General features: G+C 41.5%; 1 protein-coding gene across 1 annotated transcript in view; it reads left to right on the forward strand.

Annotated features, from left to right (window-relative positions):
- ift74 (intraflagellar transport 74) overlaps nucleotides 1-23,748 on the forward strand; it is a 154,900-nt gene that overhangs the window by 86,689 nt on the left and 44,463 nt on the right. The window contains exons 11-15 of the mRNA XM_028805050.2: nucleotides 1,630-1,773; nucleotides 10,448-10,488; nucleotides 12,397-12,476; nucleotides 18,591-18,644; nucleotides 22,947-23,044. Coding sequence (XP_028660883.1) covers nucleotides 1,630-1,773; nucleotides 10,448-10,488; nucleotides 12,397-12,476; nucleotides 18,591-18,644; nucleotides 22,947-23,044 — 417 coding nt within the window. The remainder of the gene's footprint in view (nucleotides 1-1,629; nucleotides 1,774-10,447; nucleotides 10,489-12,396; nucleotides 12,477-18,590; nucleotides 18,645-22,946; nucleotides 23,045-23,748) is intronic.

The raw sequence follows: 23,748 nt of genomic DNA on the forward strand, positions 1-23,748 counted from the left end.
CGTGGAGTTTGCATGTTCTCACAGTGTCTGCATGGGTTTCCTCCGGGTACTCCGCTTTCCTCCCACAATCCAAAGACATGCAGGTTAGGTGCATTGGCAATTCTAAATTGTCCCTAGTGTGTGCTTGGTGTGTGTGTGTGTGTGCCCTGCGGTGGGCTGGCGCCCTGCCCAGGGTTTGTTTCCTGCCTTGCACCCTGTGTTGGCTGGGATTGGCTCCAGCAGACCCCCGTTACCCTGTAGTTAGGATATAGTGGGTTGGATAATGGATGGATGAATTTATTTGTTTCCTTAGTTTATGGTTCTTGACTTAGTTTTATTGTGGTTATAGCAAAATTCTGTTTTGACGTGCATCCCTTTATTTTAAGGGCCTCACCACTTTGAGACTCTGGGGAACTTCTTATTGCCAGTAATGATCTTGATTGCTGTCTTGTGACAAGGCTGCACACTGAGATGTCTGGTGGAGTGTGCGAGTCCAAGATAAAACACTTGGCATAGTCGGCAGGATTTGCACTGTGGAGGGGTGGGTTCTGTAGGCAGAGGCACTGTGCAGTAAGGTGGGGGCTGAGTGAGAGAAAGAGCTCAGCTGATAACACCAGGAAGTGCTGCAATCGCGGAGTTCAGAAACACAATTTTCTCTGCTCAAAGCTGAGGAGCTTCCTTTAGCCCAATATGAGGTTTTGAGAGCCATTGTAATCCACACAGGTTTGCAGTTGGACACAAACAGTTACCACCATGCAAATCTGCGAACTGAGATGGCTCATGCTGTATGTGAGTCTTACAAGAAAAAACGTGAGAACAGTCAACGAGCAAAACGTAGTATTAAGGAATCAGCAATCAAATTACCAAATCCAAAACAAAAATCTAACTCAGAGTCATAAACAAAGGCTAAACTCGAGGACCCTAAATTCTCTTAAATTTGAAGTAAAATGTCTAGTTTTTCCAAGACTAGGAGTTCTCATATACAGTATATTAGCTGTAAAGACAGTGTTTCTGAACCAGACATTGTGGGTCTGCGACTGACCACTGGAAATTCAGTACGGTGCAGATCTGCAGAATGAGATGCTTTGTGGTGAGTCCACAGCAATGCACTGTGATATTCCTTAACAACAAGAATATTTTTTCTTAATAATTATGGACGAAGCCTTTTGTGTTGTCCACTGTAAAAGAAAAGACAAATGCTCATAAAGGTTTGGGGTTTCCAGCCCCGTATACTGTAGAAATATTGAATTTTTAGTACAAACAGTTGAAACACTGGCATTCATAATACGGCCCGCCATCTTGGCGGATGGGGGAACATTTATCTGTGGGGACCGGAAATGGATGAATGGCCTGCTGGGAAGGAACCGTGGTGGATGTTGGGATTGCTGATGTCATCGGGGTGATATAGAGGGAAGGTGGAAGTGGCGTTTTGTCTTGGTGTGCTCAGTTGCTTTCATGGCGGCGGTGCATCTTTCTTTCTGTAGAAACAAAGAGAGAGAGGTTAGTACCCTGCCATTCCCGTCTGACATATGATGTCGCATCATATTTTGGGTCGTTCCGTGGCTCCCTAATCGCGCGTGCGTGACACCACGTTGATAAGATATTTTACTATCTAATCCCCTTGATGTTTATTAATGTTGTCCTTTTCAGGAGATTTTACACTCTCACGTGAAACAGGAAGCAGTTGTGTTGTACGAAAAGATCCATGAACTCGAGCAGCGACGAGACCAGATGATTGCTGAGGACAAAAGTTTAGGTTCCCCGCAGGAGGAGCGGGAGCGTCTTCTGAAGCAGGTGAGTCAAAATGAACTATTTGATTTTTCTCTCACACGTTTTGTAGTAGTGTTGTACAGAGTCCAGTGAAAGTCTTTTTTATGTCTAACCAACAAGCATCAACTTTGGCACTATGATAAAAATATACAGTACAAATTTAATATTGACAAAATGAATCCAAAATTAAGACTAAAGAATTGTAAGCATCACAGAACCTACCACACTGAGTACTCAAGTTATTGTTATTTTATTAATGTTGTTGGGATTATTGAACACCTGAATTAGAGCTACAATTCTCAGTACAACTTCTAGAGCTGCTATGTTTTTTTCTAGTGCGGGGACCGTAACTGCGCACAGTCCCATGGATGCGGTTTTGCTAACAAATTACAGAGTATGACATCCCTTGAGCTCCTACATTGTGATATCATGTAGGAGGCTGAGCTCATAATCAATAGGTCAAGGTGAGTGACTGCGTGGAACAGCTTTGAAAGTGATTCTGACTGGAGAATCCACGTATCTCTCTATATATAAAATCCAGTATCAGTCTGTATGTCTGCCCACTTTTCACAAGAGGACTACTTAATGGATTTAAATTGGGTTTTTTTTTTTATTTGCTAGAACCGTCTGGTTGATTTTGTGACTTCTCTCATTGCGCTAAGTATCATAGTTCGCTTATGGCAGCGATTTATTTGCGTGAATTCGAGAGAAACGCAGCGGGCTGAGAGGAGGGGCCCTCCTCACTCGCGCGCCAGCCTTGGGGCGCACCTAACCTCCTCTTAGCTAGCGAACGAGAGAGCTAATTAATGGATTTAGATCGGGTTTGTTTCTAGAATTTGCTTGAACATTCCAGTTGATTTTGCGACGTCTCATATCATGCTAAGAATCATAGTTCACTTGCAGGAGCAATATATTCGCGCTGATCCGAGACAGAGGCTGCAGGCCGAGGGGAGGGGGAAGCATGACGTCAGGAGTGGGGAGTCAGTCTGATTTTTAAAGTTTGTCCCGTGTCACCGTGGGGGACGGCTAGTCATTGATACAGTACATATGAAAAAGTACATGTTGGAAATACGTCCCCATTCAAATTAAGCAGACGTGCATTTAAATGTAACTGATTTCAGAATCCCCTTTTAAAGTCTGTAGGTGCGAATGTATATTACAGTGGAGTAGCTTGTGGGGGATCTATGGAGTTTAAACTGACCTCATTGGATCCGAAGATGCCACTTCTGACTTTAGCAATACCAACGTTCACAGCTGCAGTGCCTGGCACCGGCACTCTAGATAGATAGATAGACATGAAAGGCACTATATGATAGATAGATAGATAGATAGATAGATAGATAGATAGATAGATAGATAGATAGATAGATAGATAGATAGATAGATAGATAGATAGATAGATAGATAGATAGATAGATAGATAGATAGATAGATAGATAGATAGATAGATACTTTATTAATCCCAAGGGGAAATTCACATACTCCAGCAGCACCTTACTGATACAAAAGAACAATATTAAATTAAAGACTGATAATAATGCAGGTAAAAAAACAGACAATAACTTTATATAATGTTAACGTTTACCTCCCCGGGTGGAACTGAAGAATCGCATAGTTTGGGGGAGGAACGATTTTCTCAGTCTGTCAGTGAAGCAGGACAGTGACAGCAGTCTGTCACTGAAGCTGCTCCTCTGTCTAGAGATGACACCGTTTAGTGGATGCAGTGGATTTTCCATAATTGATAGGAGCCTGCTTAGCGCCTGTCACTCTGCCACAGATGTCAAACTGTCCAGCTCCATGCCAACAATAGAGCCTGCCTTCCTCACCAGTTTGTCCAGGCGTGAGGCGTCTTTCTTCTTAATGCTGCCTCCCCAGCACACCACCACGTAGAAGAGGGCGCTCGCCACAACCGTCTGATAGAAATCTGCAGCACCTTATTGCAGATGTTGAAGGACGCCAACCTTCTAAGGAAGTATAGCCGGCTCTGTCCTTTCTTACACAGAGCATCAGTATTGGCAGTCCAGTCTAATTTATCATCCAGCTGCACTCCTAGGTATTTATAGGTCTGCATCATCACCATCTCTAGGTTTGTAACGTGCTTGCTAACCATTGAACTTCGCATCTTCAGGCTGTGTCACATTAGATTAGATTTGATTAGATTAGAATTCACATTAGATTAGATTTTAGTCATAGTCTTCATTTATATAATCTTAGCCAGTCAGAGGTAATCAGCGGCACGCTCCTGTGAAGCCGATTGTTTAATCACATACCCACATACTGATACCAACTAGTCTGCGACTGACTAAGGTAAAATCAAACAGGATTGATTTTCTCTTCGCATGGTGGGCTCTTTACTGCGAGAGTTGAGAACCAAGGAGCATTCAGACGGAAGCACAAAGTATAGAATGTAGCGACGAGGAATAAGGAACATGCGTGTTTTGAACGGCACAAACAGAAGAAAGGCTTCTCTGTCTAATGTCTTATTCCTTATGTAGTAAAGCAGAATGGAAAAAAATAAATAGAGGATAGAGATTGCTGCTGAACTCGCTACAGCTGTCAACCCTTCATACATCGCCAGCTCCATCAGGCAGCACGCAATTGGTTGTCGGAAAAGGGGGTGAGCAACACTGTGGTGGGAAATCGTCTCTCAGTAGGTAAACGCAACATGAGCTATGAATTTCAATCGCGTAATTTGACATGGTGCAGTGATGAGATCAGCAAATGTGACCTACCCCATGACAAAAAGTCACATCATGTGACATTGGTTTTCCTTGAGCTTTGCTGAACTTTCTCTTTCCATTTCACACCTCACTGTACTTAGAAAATGTGCTCTTGTCTCTTTTTTCCTATCCAGGACACCGCTTCTTCTTTACTTGTCCATCCAACCTGTTAGTAGTGCTGTCAGTCATGTCTGCGGCGTCCTTTCTTTGCACAAAGCCACCTTTAAGTGCAACGCAGAGCATGTATATTAGCATTGTGTTAATAAATATCAACAAATTAAAAAACACAGGTTGGCTAATTTTCTTTTTTCTGTAACGTCACCAGGTTTCAGTCAAATCAGTCATGGCATTTTTGAGATTTTCGGGTATTTAGTTTTTTTATTGGAGGGAGGGGGTTTACCCCTAAATATTGATATATCAAAATGTTATTTCTTATTGGATACCTACTGACCTAGATATACAATTATGCCAAATTTCTTTTTTTTAACTAAATGGGTTTCTTAAGTCGGCTACGATGAACCCTGTCCCTGAAAAGGCGGTCATCAATAACTTTAATGACTACAGACCGATTGCATTAACGTCAATGGTCATGAAACGTTTTGAATCCCTTCTAGTTCATCACATTAAAGCCAGCCTCCTTCCCACCTTCGACCCTCACCAGTTTGCTTATAGATCAAATAGATGGGATAAGTGGGCTACAAAAATATTTTACTTTCATATCTCCAACAAGCAATTTGTAATTACATTTGTCTTATTTCCCAAAATGTGTAAGATAAATGTAAGCACATCTTTTATTTAAATTGGTATTGAACTGCAGTACTCCTGAGTAATAGGTGTGAATATAAAGCCACCTCAAATAATATCCAATATAATTCTATTTTTAAAGGAATTTTCCCCTCAACAATGATATATATATTGTAAAATGATAAGGGAACACACCGAAGAAGAGTTGGGGCACCAGCAAGTTATTCCTGTATATTATGAGAAAAATGTGCACTGCGATTGCAAAGCAGAACACTGAGGAACATCTTTCCAGACAGGAGTCTATAGCAAGTCAGCTAGAAGCAGTGTTGACCATTATATGGGTTCTTTCTCAGAAGGGGAGGGGTTTCTAGCGGAAGAAGGCGGGTCTTCATCTACTGTCAAGTTTTGGAGCCTCCAGTCTGCAGATAAAAAAGGAGAAGATGTGCCCTGAAATGGTATTACAATCTGTGCACACACTCTGAGTATCCCCCATACCCGTGTTTGTGACTATATGTATTTTTTTGTCTGCTACTTTCCATATATTTTCATGGTGAATGGAGGTCTCAAAGTAGATTATACAGTGGGCTTCAAAGTGGGTTCTAGTGAAAGGTAATATTGAACATCAGCAAACAATATTAGAAAGTCTCAGAAAAACTCTCAAGTTACTGGTATTCCATAATCCATGTGTAAGTTATTCAGAGATCCAAAACACATGAGTTTTATTAAAACATTGTTAAATAAATAAATGAAAATTACATTGATGCAGGAACTTCCAAGTGCCTTCAAACAATTGACCAACGAATGGAGGTAGAGATGGATCTTCATTTCAAAAGCAGAATCCTGTTTGAATAATATTGTATAACAATGTAGACAATATATTATATACATTGTATTGTATTAAATATAACAGTATATATATATATATATATATATATATATATATATATATATATATATATATATATATATATATATATATATATATATATATAATACAGTGGGGCAAAAAAGTATTTAGTCAGCCACCAATTGTGCAAGTTCTCCCACTTAAAAAGATGAGAGAGGCCTGTAATTTTCATCATAGGTATACCTCAACTATGAGAGACAAAATGAGAAAAAAAAATCCAGAAAATCACATTGTCTGATTTTTGAAGAATTTATTTGCAAATTATGGTGGAAAAAAAGTATTTGGTCAATAGCAAAAGTTCATCTCAATACTTTGTTATATACCCTTTGTTGGCAATGACAGAGATCAAACGTTTTCTGTAAGTCTTCACAAGGTTTTCACACACTGTTGCTGGTATTTTGGCCCATTCCTCCATGCAGATCTCCTCTAGAGCAGTGATGTTTTGGGGCTGTCGCTGGGCAACACGGACTTTCAACTCCCTCCAAAGATTTTCTATGGGGTTGAGATCTGGAGACTGGCTAGGCCACTCCAGGACCTTGAAATGCTTCTTACGAAGCCACTCCTTCGTTACCCGGGTGGTGTGTTTGGGATCATTGTCATGCTGAAAGACCCAGCCACGTTTCATCTTCAATGCGCTTGCTGATGGAAGGAGGTTTTCACTCAAAATCTGACGATACATGGCCCCATTCATTCTTTCCTTTACACGGATCAGTCATCCTGGTCCCTTTGCAGAAAAACAGCCCCAAAGCATGATGTGTCCACCCCCATGCTTTACAGGAGGTATGGTGTTCTTTGGATGTAATTCAGCATTCTTTCTCCTCCAAACACGACGAGTAGAGTTTTTACCAAGAAGTTCTATTTTGGTTTCATTCCTCTTCTGGATCATCCAAATGCTCTCTAGCAAACTTCAGACGGGCCTGCACATGTACTGGTCTAAGCAGGGGGACACGTCTGGCACTGCAGGATTTGAGTCCCTGGCTGCATAGTGTGTTACTGATGGTAGCCTTTGTTACTTTGGTCCCAGCTCCCTGCAGGTCATTCACTAGGTCCCCCCGTGTGGTTCTGGGATTTTTGCTCACCATTCTTGTGATCATTTTGACCCCACGGGGTGAGATCTTGCGTGGAGTCCCAGATCGAGAGAGATTATCAGTGGTCTTGTATGTCTTCCATTTTGTAATAATTGCTCCCACAGTTGATTTCTTCACACCAAGCTGCTTACCTATTGCAGATTCAGTCTTCCCAGCCTGGTGCAGGTCTACAATTTTGTTTCTGGTGTCCTTTGACAGCTCTTTGGTCTTGGCCATAGTGGAGTTTGGAGTGTGACTGTTTGAGGTTGTGGACAGGTGTCTTTTATATTGATAACGAGTTCAAACAGGTGCCATTAATACAGGTGACGAGTGGAGTACAGAGGAGCCTCATACAGAAGAAGTTACAGGTCTAGGAGAGCCAGAAATCTTGCTTGTTTGTAGGTGACCAAATACTTATTTTTCCACCATAATTTGTAAATAAATTCTTTAAAAATCAGACAATGTGATTTTCTGGATTTTTTTTCTCATTTTGTCTCTCATAGTTGAGGTATACCTATGATGAAAATTACAGGCCTCTCTCATCTTTTTAAGTGGGAGAACTTGCACAATTGGTGGCTGACTAAATACTTTTTTGCCCCACTGTATATAATTTATCTACTCTATGTGTGTGTATATGTATATATATATATATTGTGATGTAATAAATTCGACTCCAAGTCATAAAAAAGGTGTGGGGAATCTCCCCGTATAATGTCCAACGGACAAGTCAAAAATAAATGTTGAAACAGAAAAGATTCAACCAACATTGGACAAACAAACAATAAACAGGGCGGTATTTATAGAAAAAGAAAACAAAGATGGCTGCAGAAAGTGGCGTCATGTCCGCGGCTCGGTTGTGACGTCATCAAAGAAGGGACGGAAGCTGCTAGTCGGCAATTTTGGCTCCTGGACTGCGGTTCGTGGGTTTTATTTCTCATTTTTGTTTCTGAGAAAAAGAGAGAGAGAGACGTTAGTACCCTGCCATAACCCTTCATCATGCGATCGTTTACTCACCGTAGGGTTTGTTGACTGCCGTTAAAGCGCTCGTGCATGACAATATATCTATTGTGGTACTGGGACACCCAAGAAGATCGGAGGAGGGCTTGTGCCTCCTCCAGACCTCGAGGGGGCGACCGCCCTGGGGGCCACGGGTACAGAGCTGGGAAGCTCGACCCTGTAGGGGCCCGTGGTCACCGCCAGGGGGAACCCAATACCTGGAGGACCCTGGACCTCAGCACTCAGGAACAGGGACACCCGGAGTGCTTCCCGGGATACAGCTGGCACTTCCGCCACACTGGGGCGTGTCGGTGGGAGATTGCCGGGGACGCACCTGGAGCACATTCGGGTGCTAATTTAAAAGGGCCGCCTCCCTTCAGTAGATGACTTGAGTCGGGACCATAGAGAGGACGAGGTCTCTGGAGGAGAGAAGGAGGCGGTCTGAAGAAGAGAAAGAGAAGGCATTGTGTTGGCCTGGACTGTGGGGTACTGGGGTTGGTGAGTGAATTGTTATATTATGGAGTACCTCAATAAACGTGTGTGGGGCAATACAAACGTGTCTGCCTGTCTGTGTCTGGGTCAAGTTCCACACTATATATATATATATATATATATATATATATATATATATATATATATATACACACTCTATACATATAAAATTCTAAACCTAAAAGTGCAAAGATTCTGTGCAACAATTTTATGTCACGCTTTAAGTCTGGCTTATATTAAAACCTTTTTTAACGTTTTTAAATTATAAACTAAAAATTATCAAGAACTGGCGTGCCACAAGATGAGACTTGGAGATTTAACCACCACTGGGGCCGGAAATAAAAGACAAAGAGTAGGACAGCTACTGTACAGGGTTTTTAATGTTCGAAGCACCGCATGACATGCAGATCACACGGCACGGTAGCAGCAACAACAACAAGCCAGCAGCTGATTAAGCAAAGAGGAGGTAAAAAAAAAACTATTTGTTTCCCATTGTGTCACCATTTAATAGAGGGTTTTGGAGGAGCGACTGCGTCTCCTTGGGGTACATTCAGCCCCCCTCTTCCCAACACGCGTGGCAGAGACGCAAAGTGGCTAGCGAGTAGTGCAGACAGGGGGGGTTGGCGAGCAAAGCGAGCAGGGGGCGAACCCCCTAGTACAGGCAGTCCCCAGGTTACGTACAAGATAGGGACTGTAGGTTTGTACTTAAGTTGAATTTGTATTTAAGTCAGAACAGGTACATTACTTTAATAAATGTTATTGTTGACTGACTGTAACCAAGTGCTTTTCTGACCTTTTTATTATTTCTACTTTATTTTCAATGGTGATGGTTTTTCACTTCTTTACTGTAGCACCAGCACTTCCATCAGATTTGTGTTTCAGAGACATTGTTGAAGGGTGAAGACAAAAGGTTAAGATGAGCTCTTCTGTACAGCACTGTACATGCTATCACAGCAGATTAGGCACCAGTCGTCAACACGTCTGATGTATAGAGTGGTCCAGATCTAATTATGCAATTTTCATTACGCTGTACCTTATTCTGTTTATTACATAGAAAATCACCCAAAAAACCCCGGACCATCGAGAAGTGTGCGAACTGATGACACGAAGAATCATCTTTGCGCCAAACTGGAATCGTCCCCACATAAATCAAAGTCATCCAGACGATCTGGATCTGCAGAATTAGATCAGGACCACCCTGTACTGACAAGAGACAACTTCCTGCTATGTGCGTAACAGTACAAGCAGGCTTGCTATTGAGAATGAATGGGGGCAGCGAGGGGCGGTTCATCACCAGCCCGCATCACAGTCACCTCCACTACAGTATGCTGCCTGCAGCAGACGCAACACCACCGCCCCCATTCAACACGCAGCCATCCGAGGCACACTACAATGCTACCCCCCGCCTCCCCGTTCACCCTCAATGGCCTCCGTTCTGCTACAACAGAGTTACCACTTGCAGCGGGGGGCGAGCAGTGAAACCGTTTGCTGCTGAGTGCCACCTGAGGGACACTACACTGTGCGAGCAGCGAAATCGACCCCCTCCAGCCTCCGTCCAACCACCTCTTGCAGCGTCCCCGGGCCGAAGATGACGGAGCGGCAGTTACTGAGGCGCATGCATCGCAGCTGCGGCCCCGTTCTTATGTCGTAGGTCGGGTGTCCGTAACCTGGGAACTACCTGTGTGTGTATATATATATATATATATATATATATATATATATATATATATATAATATTGTATAGTAATTTCTGCCTTTTTGTTTACTTAAAGGTAAAAGAAGACAATCAAGAAATAGCTAGCATGGAACGGCAGTAAGTATTCTGAATTAAAATTAAAGTAATTTATTCCAGTCTTTTAACTTTGGTAGCTATTTCACAATGGATGACAGTGTAGCTCATGGCTACCACTATGACAAGGTTTTTTTGCAGACAACATTTAAGAAAAATCCAGTAAGAATGTGAATAGTTTTATTTAATTGTGCAAGCTACAGTTAGATCATCCAGCATGGTTTTTTTTTAGACTACCTCTGATCAATGTAAGTTTTCTAAATGTTTTTTAAGCTGATTTATATTGTGCCTCTCTAAACACAAGGGTCAAGTATTACCATCCTAGCTGCTCTATAACCGTGCCACGGCATACCGTAAATGCATAAATATTTGTTACTTGAGGAAGAAGGACACCTATAAATGCTAATCTGGTGTTCAACTGGCCAATTTGGTGTAGCCATTTGATAATATGTCAGGTTGGAGAGCAGTGAGGTTACCTCAGAGATCCAAAAACCCAAGGCCTGCTCCCACTTATGCACACACACACACACACACCCTCACACGCACACAAACAATTTAGAATCACCAGTTACCGTAACCTGCCAGTCGCTAGGGATGTGGAGACAAAATCTAAGCATTAAATGAAATCTATACAGATAGGGGAGAACATGTAAATCCACACATTGAAATGTGATTGCGCATCATTTTCAAACCCATAATGCTGGATCTGTGCAGTTGAAAAGCTACCCACTGTGCCTTCTTTTTGCCCTTTTTCTTTATTTGAAGTTCCAATACAGTGCTTTCATGAGGCGAGGTCTGTGGTAGTACAAAGTTTGAGAAAAACCTTTAAGCTCAGGGGGCAGTGTGCACGTGTGTGGTGGCATAGCCGATTGGCTTGTTATCACTCTAGGGTGCATAATTGAGCACCTGCACCCGCCAATAGTTTGAATATTAATTATTAGTGGTATAACGGAGGAAGAAGGGGAGAATGAAAGGAAATGATAGGAGCGTGGTCGGAGAATATCATCTAAAGAAACAACTAGGCAGTGAGGTCAGGCCCCTGTAAGGGAGTATGTGTCAGTGGACCTGCTTTATTCAAATGATGCCTTTAAATGTACATCTGTGGCACAACAGGGCAGATCTGCACTCAATCTGATCCATTGTATTCCCACCTACAGGCCTGTTATTTGACAGCAACAGGTCTTTTAACATTAACCAAGCTAGGAGGTCTTCTATGTGTCTGGGTGGGGTTGTTGTTTGTTATAATAATTCTATTTTTGTTGAGCATCAATCTATCCATCTATCCATCTATTTATCTATATATCTATTGGTGTGCCTGGAAACAAGTAGTAGTTGCTGCGATCCTGTTGGCAACCTACTGATTTGGCCTTCAGTGGTATTTAATGGCAATGATATACCAAGTGATTTGTATGAAGACCTACTACTAATACTAATAACAATAAAGATAACAATATAAAATACAACTATTTATCTAATCCTGCCAGCTATGCCAAAGTATCCATCTATCTATTATATAATGCATTTCTTTCTTTCTATCTATCCATTATATAGTGCGTTTCATATCTATCTATCTGTCTGTCTGTCTGTCTGTCTGTCTGTCTGTCTGTCTGTCTGTCTGACTGACTGACTGACTGACTGACTGACTGACTGACTGACTCAAAAATTGGTCTGTAATGTTGTACTGCTGAAATCACAGCTTTATGTAGTAAAAGTCATGTGCTGGACACATCAGAATTTTCTAATCATTTTGTATCCCTGCCAAAGGATACATTCCTCCATGCCAGCCACTGAAGTTCATACGTTGTAGGGTGGAGTGCAAAGCAATTTCTGCTTCTTTATGTCTTCCTTTAACAGGCACAACCCTCAATGCATTGTGCCTTCACTATGTGACCAGCTGATGAACCTTAAATGAGTTGGTTTCCTTTCTTTCAGGCTGACGGAAATTAAAGAAAGACTAAGCCAGATAAATGACGAAATGCAGCAGATAGACAATGACATGGAGGAACATCAAGGTACAGTTGGACTAATGTTTGAGAGGCAGTGTGGGACAGGTGCCATTATTATAAGAGAAAGACAGAGCTGGGATGATCTACAGAATGTATATACGCTTTAATAAAGTATGTGCTGATGTTGATTTCGCATTAACTTGTTCTGTTTTGCCCTTTTCACTGTCTTAGTATTTTTTTTCTTTTCTGTTTGCTTTCCTATTTTCTTGTGCATGCTGCTGTGTAGAAGGTAAGACCTGTCAGTTATTTTGATACCCACTTTGCTGTACAAGACTGCTGTTTGCTTACACTGCATTTCCAAATCTACATTTCTGACTTTTGTTTTAAAGTCCAATTTCTTTATGCTTCTGGCGGCTGTGCCACACCCCAGCTGACAGCCTGGAATACTGGCTCTTTAATACCCACCTGTTTTATAAAGTAAAGAGTACAGGATGAGTCTGTATGGACCTTTCATCTTTTTTATGTTTAAACATCTTGTGATTTGGGGTCTTGTGCTTTTAGATCACTTCAACTTGTTATAATATGACATGACATGACATTCGTAAATCCTTTTATAACATTGTAGAGTGCCAGTCCATCATAGGGCCAACTCACACACCAATATTGTTTAAATTTAAAATCAGCAGCTGTTTTGTCACAGTAGGGTCCGAGGGAGACCCTATTTCTCTTTTACATTTTTCATTTAGTAGATTATTACAGAATGTCCCAAATCCAATACTCAGACCACACTATCAGGATTGACTATTATAGTTCAATATGTCCTCCTTTCTTTTACATCTGTAACCCCAGGGAGTTAGATAGAGAACCAGAACAGGCAGGAGAGAAAGTTACAAATATCTTCATGTATTATAAATAATATACCAAAAATAATAAATAAAGCACAATGAGTGTTACAAAATAATATAACCAGCTACCAGGTGGCTCTCTGCCTTATTATGTTGATTGCTCTCTATTCTGACGTGGTCCAGCATGGCCATTGATCCAGCATGCCATCTGCATGGATAAAGCAGAAAGACAGAGAAGTGGTCTCTCCTCAGGATGGAAAATGCCAGAGAGGGCGAGTGACCGACGTACCTTTGCAGGCCTCATTTATACAATTTGAATGGTCCTCTTTTTATATCAAGAGGCCCTCGGATATGAAAGCTATCAATATACAGTTAGGTCCATAAATATTTGAACAGAGATAACTTTTTTCTAATTTTGGTTCTGTACATTACCACAATGAATTTGAAATGAAACAACTCCGATGCAGTTGAAGTGCAGACTTTCAGCTTTAATTCAGTGGGGTGAACAAAATGATTGCATAAAAATGGGAGGCAACTAAAGCATTTTGTTAACACAATCCCTTCATTTCAGGGGCTCAAAAGTAATTGGAGAAATTAAATAACTGGAAATCAAATGTTCATTTCTAATCCTTGGTTGAAAACCCTTTGCTGGCAATGACAGCCTGAAGTCTTGAACTCCTGGACATCATTAGATGCTGGGTTTCCTCCTTTTTAATGCTCTGCCAGGCCTTTACTGCAGCGGCTTTCAGTTGCTGTTTGTTTGTGGGCCTTTCTGTCTGAAGTTTAGTCTTCAACAAGTGAAATGTCTGCTCAGTTGGGTTAAGATCAGGTGACTGACTTGGCCATTCAAGAATTTTCCACTTCTTTGCTTTAATAAACTCCTGGGCTGCTTTGGCTGTATGTTTTGGGTCATTGTCCATCTGTATCATGAATCAATTTGACGTCATTTAGCTGGATTTGAGCAGACAGTATGTCTCTGAACACCTCAGAATTCATTCGGCTGCTTCTGTCCTTTGTCACATCATTAATAAACACAAGTGTCCCAGTGCCACTGGCAGCCATGCACGCCCAAGCCGTCACACTGCCTCCACCGTGTTTTACAGATGATGTGCTATGCTTTGGATAATGAGCTGTTTCACGCCTTCTCCATATTTTTTTCTTGCCATCATTCTGGTAGAGGTTGATCTTGGTTTCATCTGTCCAAAGAATGTTTTTCCAGAACTGTGCTGGCTTTTTCAGATGTTCTTTAGCAAAGTCCAATCTCGCCTTTCTATTCTTGAGGCTTATGAGTGGCTTGCACCTTGCAGTGCACCCTCTGTATTTACTTTCATGCAGTCTTCTCTTTATTTTGGATATCGATACGCCTACCCCATGGAGAATGTTGTTCACTTAGTTGACTGTTGTGAAGGGGTTTCTCTTCACCATGGAAATGATTCTGCGATCATCCACCACTGTTGTCTTCCGTGGACGTCCAGGTCTTTTTGCGTTGCTGAGTTCACCAGTGCTTGCTTTCTTTCTCAAACTGTAGATTTTGCCACTCGTAATATTGTAGCAATTTCTCAGATGGGTTTTTTCTGTTTTCGCAGCTTAAGGATGGCTTCTTTCACCTGCATGGAGAGCTCCTTTGACCGCATGTTGTCTGTTCACAGCAAAATCTTCCACATGCAAGCACCACACCTCAAATCAACTCCAGGTCTTTTATCTGCTTCATTGATAATGACATAACGACGGACTTGACCACACCTGCCCATGAAATAGCCTTTGAGTCAATTGTCCAATTACTTTGGAGCCCCTGAAATGAAGGGATTGTGTTAAGAAAATGCTTTAGTTGCCTGACATTTTTATGCAATCGTTTTGTTCACCCCACTGAATTAAAGCTGAAAGTCTGCACTTCAACTGCATCGGAGTTGTTTCGTTTAAAATTCATTGTGGTAATGTACAGAACCAAAATTAGAAAAAAGTTGTCTCTGTCCAAATATTTATGGACCTAACTCAATACAAATTATTACATTCTTTTTATTTTGTATTGATTTTTAAAGTTTCTCCTGTTTCACTACTACGCGGGCGGTGCCACAGGGGACAGCTAGTATGTTATACAGTATATTCAAGTGTGGCCTGGGTATATTTTTATAATGAGTTAAGGATAAGAAAGCAAATGTTTTCTCTTCTGTCATTACAATGCAGGCGTCCTATTTGTCCCACTACACTATCTCCAATAGCTGTCAGTCTGCCTCCTGTCATGGAACCATTCTTTGAATTCTTATCATACTCATCATCTTCATCTTACCATCTTAATGTGTTTCTTGTTCCATTTCTTCAAAAATATGGTGACGGCTTCCTCCTATCCTTATATCCTTGTGTCACGCTCCCCCACTGCAAACCGAACTAACTAACAGAATGAGCCTGGGCTATAAATACAGTGGGTAAGAGGAAGAGGTGGAGTCAAGGAAGGCCGGAATAGGAACTGATGTGGCAGATGGATGGGTTCTGGGTAATGGAAGTGACTTCATCAGTGGGTGGACCAGTGAGTGGACTGGGAGGCGTGGTCTTCGGGCTGGTCTGCAGAGAGACAAAGAGGAGAAAGGAGCAGTTGAGAGCGCCAACCCCTGGTCTGGCTGACGAATAACACGGTTTGATCCTGTAAAATGTCCCCCATTCGCACGTGTGTGGCACACTTTAAATATTAACCCCTTTCATCCAAACCAGCAGCTGTTTCTTCACCCACTCTTTTATTTCTGTTATATTCCACTAGGTTTTAACTACATAGAGGCATTTCTGCAAAGCGACACATTGTACTCCTTCTTCCTGTAGCTCCAGAAAGCCCTACGTTTTCTATCACTTTTTGTTGTTGCCTGTCAAGTCGAGGATGACAATTGGCTGCATTACATTAGAGAGTGACGTGGAAAACATCGTTTCAGCTTCAGAAATCCAATTGTAACTTACACACATGGGTCACATCGTAAGAATTATAAATATATAAAAATTGATGTATATGAGTGTACATCACAGTCCTCACTAAAACACTGAACTCATTGCATAATTTTGTTATTTATATAGCATGAAACAAAAAAATCTAATCCAGACAGAATAAACTGGGGGAGTAAATGCAGCCTGACTTGAACCGTGTTGAGCATTGAGGATTAGATGGGTTTTTATGGGCAATTAACAAAACAAAAATAAAAGTCTCAATTAGTGTAAGCCATCCTGATCTGGGGTGTTCTTAATCATAATCATGTAATGATTTAATTCCTGAGGTAAACGTATGTAATAAACAAGAAAAATTATATGAAATAATATAATGTAACGTGTAAGAAACTCCTGCAGATGTTCTAACTGTCGGTGGGTGCCAGTACTCTCTTCTATGCTGTGGTGAGCTGGGGGGCAGCTTGAAGAAGAGAGACGCTGAGTGTATTAACAAGCTGATCAGACGAGCAGGATCTGTGGGTGACTTGGAAATGGACTCTCTGGTGACAGTGGCAGAGAGGAGGACACTTATAATAGCTGCTGTCTATTATGGACAACAAACATCACCCACTATACACCACCATAATTAAGCAGAAGAGTTTCTTTACTGACAGGCTGCTCTCATAGAACTGCAATACGAACAGATGCAAAAGATCTTGTGTCCCCAGAGACTTTAGACTCTTTAACTCTTCCCGAATGGGGCGGAGGGGTTAGTGGGTGGTTGAGTTCAGGGCCTGATGCTCTTTCTCTGCTCATAAGCTGTGTTAGCTGTACACTACGTCCAATATCTCACTACTGGGTCTACTACTGCATAACCCTTTTTTTCATAATGTGTCACTTTACACATTTTATCCTATTAGCATAAGCCATGTCACTTTATTTTACTTTTATTTTAATATTGGCATTTTACTATCTGTCACTTTATTATAACGTGCTCCCTGTCACTTTGGTATTAATGTTATTTGTACAATTCCCATTACACTTGCATTATTGTATGTATCATCCACATCACCTGTGTTGGACTGTAAGATTACAACCTTAGTGTTCCTACTTAATGTTATTTTTATTAAAATTAAGATCTATCTATCTGCTTATCTATCCATCAATTATATAGTGCCTTTCATTTCTATCTATCCATTTTCCAACCCGCTGAATCCGAACACAGGGTCACGGGGGTCTGCTGGAGCCAATCCCAGCCAACACAGGGCACAAGGCAGGAGCCAATCCCAGGCAGGGTGCCAACCCACCGCAGGACACACACAAACACACACACACACCAAGCACACACTAGGGCCAATTTAGAATCGCCAATCCACCTAACCTGCATGTCTTTGGACTGTGGGAGGAAACCGACGCAGGCACGGGGAGAACATGCAAACTCCACGCAGGGAGGACCCGGGAAGCGAACCCAGGTCCCCAGGTTTCCCAACTGTGAGGCAGCAGCGCTACCCACTGCACCACCGTGCCGCTATCTATCTATCTATCTATCTATCTATCTATCTATCTATCTATCTATCTATCTATCTATCTATCTATCTATCTATCTATCTATCTATCTATCTATCTATCTATCTGAGTGTTTGAAGTCTAAATGTTTTCGATTGAAATAAAAATTTGTCATTTGTCACCCTCTGATAAAAGTCCATAGAGGGACAGAACCCTAGTGATGGATAAAAATTCAAAAATAACCACACATTTGTAATCACTGACTTTGAAATACTCTTAAATGATACCTCAAATGCTTATGCTTGAATTTTGTTATTTTGAACCTTGAGGGAGGGCTAGGAACACTGGTACAGAATTAAAAACATAATCATTTTCGTGATCAGGGACATTGAAATAATATAAAACACCAGTGCACATGCCTATATTACCAATCCTTATTTTTTAATGAAATTTATGGAAAGGGGTAACTTTGACCCCTCGTACCCCATTAGGAGATGAACCCCTGAGGTCAGTTGAGTTTAACTTAAAGTCCTTTTGATTATTTTTGTCGGACACACCTATTGGTTTATTGTTGTTATCATAAGAGTGTCATTTCCTGCACAAACTATGATCTAAAAATGGCATAAATTTAGTTTTTGGGGGGTCTAGAGGGCCAAACATAGGAGGGTACCCCAAAAAGCCCAATGCCTTGCATAAGCAAACATCAAGACAAGTCCAACGGTTTACGATATGTGGGGGTTTTCTTGTTACTGGGGTGTCAGGAGTGATTTCAAAGCATTCCTGTGAACACAAAAATGTGCTTTTTTCCTTAATCAATCTCCTTTTATAAAATAATAATTTTAATAATGTAATAACTTTTATTTATTTTTCATTTAAAGCAGCTTGTGATTGACTTGCAAATTAAGGCAACATTTTTATTTTTCAGGGGAAAAAAATCTAAAGTATAAAGAGCTGAAGAAACGAGAGGAAAGCATGGACAGTAAGTCAGACATTTTAGGCCTGTGCAGGCCTTCTCTTGTGTAAATAAGCAATTCAGTTACTCACTGAATGAAGTTGATGATTCCTGAACTGTGAAGACATATGTATTTGGAGTTTCTTACCAATGAAACATTTCTTAAAAATTTGGCCATTAAAAAAAATATATATATATATCAACATTGTCTAAAGCAGTGGTTCACAAACTCGGTCCTGGGGACCCCCTGTGGCTGCAGGTTTTTGCTCCAACCAGATTCACAATAAGTGATTTTAACAGATAATTATTGATCTCATTTATTTAGCTATTCTTTTTTTTCTCTTCTCTTATTCTGCATTCAGACAAGCACGGCAGTAGGATTTTTACATTATAAAGCATTTAGAAATATTTCTGATTTTTGGTATAGCTTTAAATGCTTAACTCTTTCTTGTTGTTTTCCTATTATTGCTTTGTGCCTTCCGCCACCATAACCTATCGTCTATGGGGGGAGGAGCAAAAGCTTTAGATTCGTCAAAAATTTCAATCTCCAGTTTTCAACGGATCTCGATGTTTTAGGGTCCCCTGATACTGAAAACATCGATATTGAAATGATGGGCGTGTGTCTGTCTGTGTGTCAGGACGATCTAGAGCTAAAATGTCTGGACGGAAAAACTTTGACAACTTTTTCACTCTGCCCCCATAGATGATAGGTTAGGGTTTGGGAGGGCACAAAGCAAATAAATGCAAAATTTGACTAAATAAACAGATCTGCTCTTACTGTCTGGATAAAGAGTGCCCAAACCTTGGTTCTAATAGCTGGTGTTGTCCCCTCAAGTTGATGTTTCCTAGAATTATCTAGCAGTCTCTGACTTCGACTGTGAGAAAGCTTTTTCTCCACTCTTCCTGCAGAATTCTTTCAGCTGTGTGACATTTAAGGAGTGTCTTGCATGCAGAGACCATTTCAGATCCCCCCACCACATCTCGATTGTATTCCGATCTGGGCTTTGATTTGGCCATTCCAGAACTCTCTATTGTATTTTTTTAAGCCATGCCTTGGTGAAATGACTGGTATGTTTAGGGTCATTGTCATATTTCAAGGTCCAATTTCTGATGAGTGCTACTCTTTTGACAGATGGTATCACATGATCCTCAAAGCGCTCTCAGATAATTTATAGTGGAGTCTATAAGAGCCTAAACTCTGATGAAGTAAAATAACTGCATACTAGAACATTTCCACCACCATGCTTTGCAGTTGGTATCTGGTTCTTCTGGTCCAATGCTGCCTTTGTTTTTCACCAGACATGTCTTCTGGTACTGTGTCACATGCAATGGAAAATGACACCTTTTATTGGCTAACTAGAAAGATTACAATATGCAAGCTTTCGAGGCAACTCAGGCCCCTTCTTCAGGCAAGATGTAATCAATCATTAATTCTGTGACTATGTAATTCAAATGCCAGGTATTGGTGATTTGTGAAAAAAACAATATTGTGCAGGAAAAATGAAATCTAGAGAACATTAATTTAAGGGGCGACTTCATTTTCTCAATTTGACAAAAAACTTGAAAGATGTGACTTTCTACTGTAGGTTTTTCCATAGATGGTGAGAGATGTTCAAGACTAAGCTAATCTTGCCCTGATGTAGTAGACCTAATTTATGTAGCCTCTTTGTAATGGCTGACTGATGTATGTAGCTCCATGTAGGTCCCGTGATGAAAACCTGGGGTTCCTAGAGACCTTTCAGCATCTTGCTCTCTGCTTTTGGGCTGAACTTGCTGGGGTGGCCTAGCCTAGCCTAGCCTGGGCCCGTTGGTAGTTGTTTTACGTAAATTCTTCTCCACTTTTAGATGATCTTCTGTAGAGTGAAATGGTTGATTTCCAATTATTTAGATATCTTTTTTAAATTCCTTCCCAAACTCTTCTTTCTGAAGGCCTCAGAGAGCTCCTTTGATCACTGATTACAGACACTTCAACAGCAAAGGGCAAACCAAACTAAATGTCGGAGGTTTCAATAAGACATATTCAAACACAATCCCCTCTGATCAGGTTCTAATTATTTTCACCTGATTCTACTTTGATGTTGTGATAAATGTAGGAATGGGCTTAGTTTTCCCACAGGTGACACTTGCACTCATGTTTGTTTTAGGTTAAAACAATGAACTACAAAATGTAAACGTGGCCTGTTTGTTATATCACATTTATACATACAGTGCATCTGGAAAGTATTCACAGCACATCACTTTTTCCACATTTTGTTATGTTACAGCCTTATTCCAAAATGGATTAAATTCATTTTTTTCCTGAGAATTCTACACACAACACCCCATAATGACAACATGAAAAAAGTTTACTTGAGATTTTTGCAAATTTATTAAAAATAAAAAAACTGAGAAAGCACATGTACATACGTATTCACAGCCTTTGCCATGAAGCTCAAAATTGAGCTCAGGTGCATCCTGTTTCCCCTGATCATCCTTGAGATGTTTCTGCAGCTTCATTGGAGTCCACCTGTGGTAAATTCAGTTGACTGGATATGATTTGGAAAGGCACACACCTGTCTATATAAGGTCCCACAGTTGACAGTTCATTTCAGAGCACAAACCAAGCATGAAGTCAAAGGAATTGTCTGTAGACCTCCGAGACAGGATTGTCTCGAGGCACAAATCTGGGGAAGTTTACAGAAAAATTTCTGCTGCTTTGAAGGTCCCAATGAGCACAGTGGCCTCCATCATCCATAAGTGAAAGAAGTTCGAAACCACCAGGACTCTTCCTAGAGCTGGCCGGCCATCTAAACTGAGCGATCGGGGGAGAAGGGCCTTAGTCAGGGAGGTGACCAAGAACAGGATGGTCACTCTGTCAGAGCTCCAGAGGTCCTCTGTGGAGAGAGGAGAACCTTCCAGAAGGACAACCATCTCTGCAGCAATCCACCAATCAGGCCTGTATGTGTAGAGTGGCCAGACGGAAGCCACTCCTTAGTAAAAGGCACATGGCAGCCCACCTGGAGTTTGCCAAAAGGCACCTGAAGGACTCTCAGACCATGAGAAAGAAAATTCTCTGGTCTGATGAGATGGTGTGAATGCCAGGCGTCATGTTTGGAGGAAACCAGGCACCGCTCATCACCAGGCCAATACCATCCCTACAGTGAAGCATGGTGGTGGTAGCATCATGCTGTGGGGATGTTTTTCAGCGGCAGGGACTGGGAGACTAGTCAGGATAAAGGGAAAGATGACTGCAGCAATGTACAGAGACATCCTGGATGAAAACCTGCTCCAGAGTGCTCTTGACCTCAGACTGGGGCGACGGTTCATCTTTCAGCAGGACAATGACCCTAAGCACACAGCCAAGATATCAAAGGAGTGGCTTCAGGACAACTCTGTGAATGTCCTTGAGTGGCCCAGCCAGAGCCCAGACTTGAATCCGATTGAACATCTCTGGAGAGATCTTAAAATGGCTGTGCACCGACGCTTCCCATCCAACCTGATGGAGCTTGAGAGGTGCTGCAAAGAGGAATGGGCGAAACTGGCCAAGGATAGGTGTGCCAAGCTTGTGGCATCATATTCAACAAGACTTGAGGCTGTAATTGCTGCCAAAGGTGCATCGACAAAGTATTGAGCAAAGGCTGTGAATGCTTATGGACATGGGATGTGTCAGTTTTTTTATTTTTAATAAATTTGCCAAAACCTCAAGTAAACTTTTTTCATGTTGTCATTATGGGGTGTTGTGTGTAGAATTCTGAGGAGAAAAATGAATTTAATCCATTTTGGAATAAGGCTGTAACATAACAAAATGTGGAAAAAGTGATGTGCTGTGAATACTTTCCGGATGCACTGTAGATACCACTTAAATGAATATCAAATCTTGATATATCTACATATATTAAAAAAGAAAAAAAAAACATGTTTCATGGGGTGCGCTTTTTTTTTTTCAGATGACTGTACTCTGGGACACTGAAAATCAATCGGTGGTCCAATTTTCACTAAAACTGCAGTGAGATTAGCAAAATCTGACCCGATATATTTTGCCTGCTCTCTGTAACCAGACAGAATTGGATCACAGTGACCCCGTGACATTTAGACTGCCACAAATTTGGGCCAAGATGTGACTGACTCTGACAGGGGCTGAATGGTTGGTCATTGTGGGGCCTGATGATCAGCCTTGCATATTAAGGCTCATACTGTATATACAGTGTAGTTGATTTATAGAGTCATTAATGTCACATGTACAGAATATTATATTTCGGAGGGAGATTGCACTTTTAATGTATGTAAAGTTAGTAAGTGAATGTTTTTCATGGTTATTTGTTTTAATTGTTGTTTTCTTTGAAATTGAAGATTTTCTGGAATCGTATGAAAGCACCAAAGCACAAGACGTTGAACGCAGAAGCCAGGTAGAGGCCAGCATTGTTGCACTTCTGGAGCATACAAGTAGGGTGAGTATCCATCCATCCATTATCCAGCCCGCTATATCCTAACTACAGGGTCACGGGGTCTGCTGGAGCCAATCCCAGCCAACACAGGGCGCAAGGCAGGAAACAAACCCCGGGCAGGCCACACACACACCAAGCACACACTACGGACTATTTAGAATCGCCAGTCCACCTAACCTGCATGTCTTTGGACTGTGGGAGGAAGCCCACGTAGACACAAGGAGAACATGCAAACTCCATGCAGGGAGGACCCGGGAAGCGAACCCAGGTCTCCTTACTGCAAGGCAGCAGCGCTACCACTGCACCACCGTGCCGCCCTAGGGTAAGTATGTGTGTTTTAATCTAAAATGTCTGTGGCTTGTAAGGGGGTGCCTTATGACCCACCAAATCCTTGACACGACTTTACCAACACAGTTTCGGTTCAGACATAATCGTTTTAATTGCAGATAACCTTTCACGGATTTCGTCCTTTTAACTGTCTCCAGCTAAAAGCGCACTCCTTTCTCTTCTTCTTCTCTCTCCGCTGGGAAGCCTCGCTTGACTTCTCTCCCAGCACTGACTCCCCATGTTAGTGAAGGTGGCCCCTTTTATGTCAGACCCCGGAGTACTTCCTGTGTCGGGACACCACAAACAGGAAGCACTCCTGGGTCAGGCGACTGCTCTGAAAAATTGAAAACAGCTCCTTCCTGCAGCTCCCCCTGGTGGCC

The sequence above is a fragment of the Erpetoichthys calabaricus genome, chromosome 7 (assembly GCF_900747795.2).
Source record: "Erpetoichthys calabaricus chromosome 7, fErpCal1.3, whole genome shotgun sequence".
NCBI classification, from domain to species: Eukaryota; Metazoa; Chordata; class Cladistia; order Polypteriformes; family Polypteridae; genus Erpetoichthys; species Erpetoichthys calabaricus.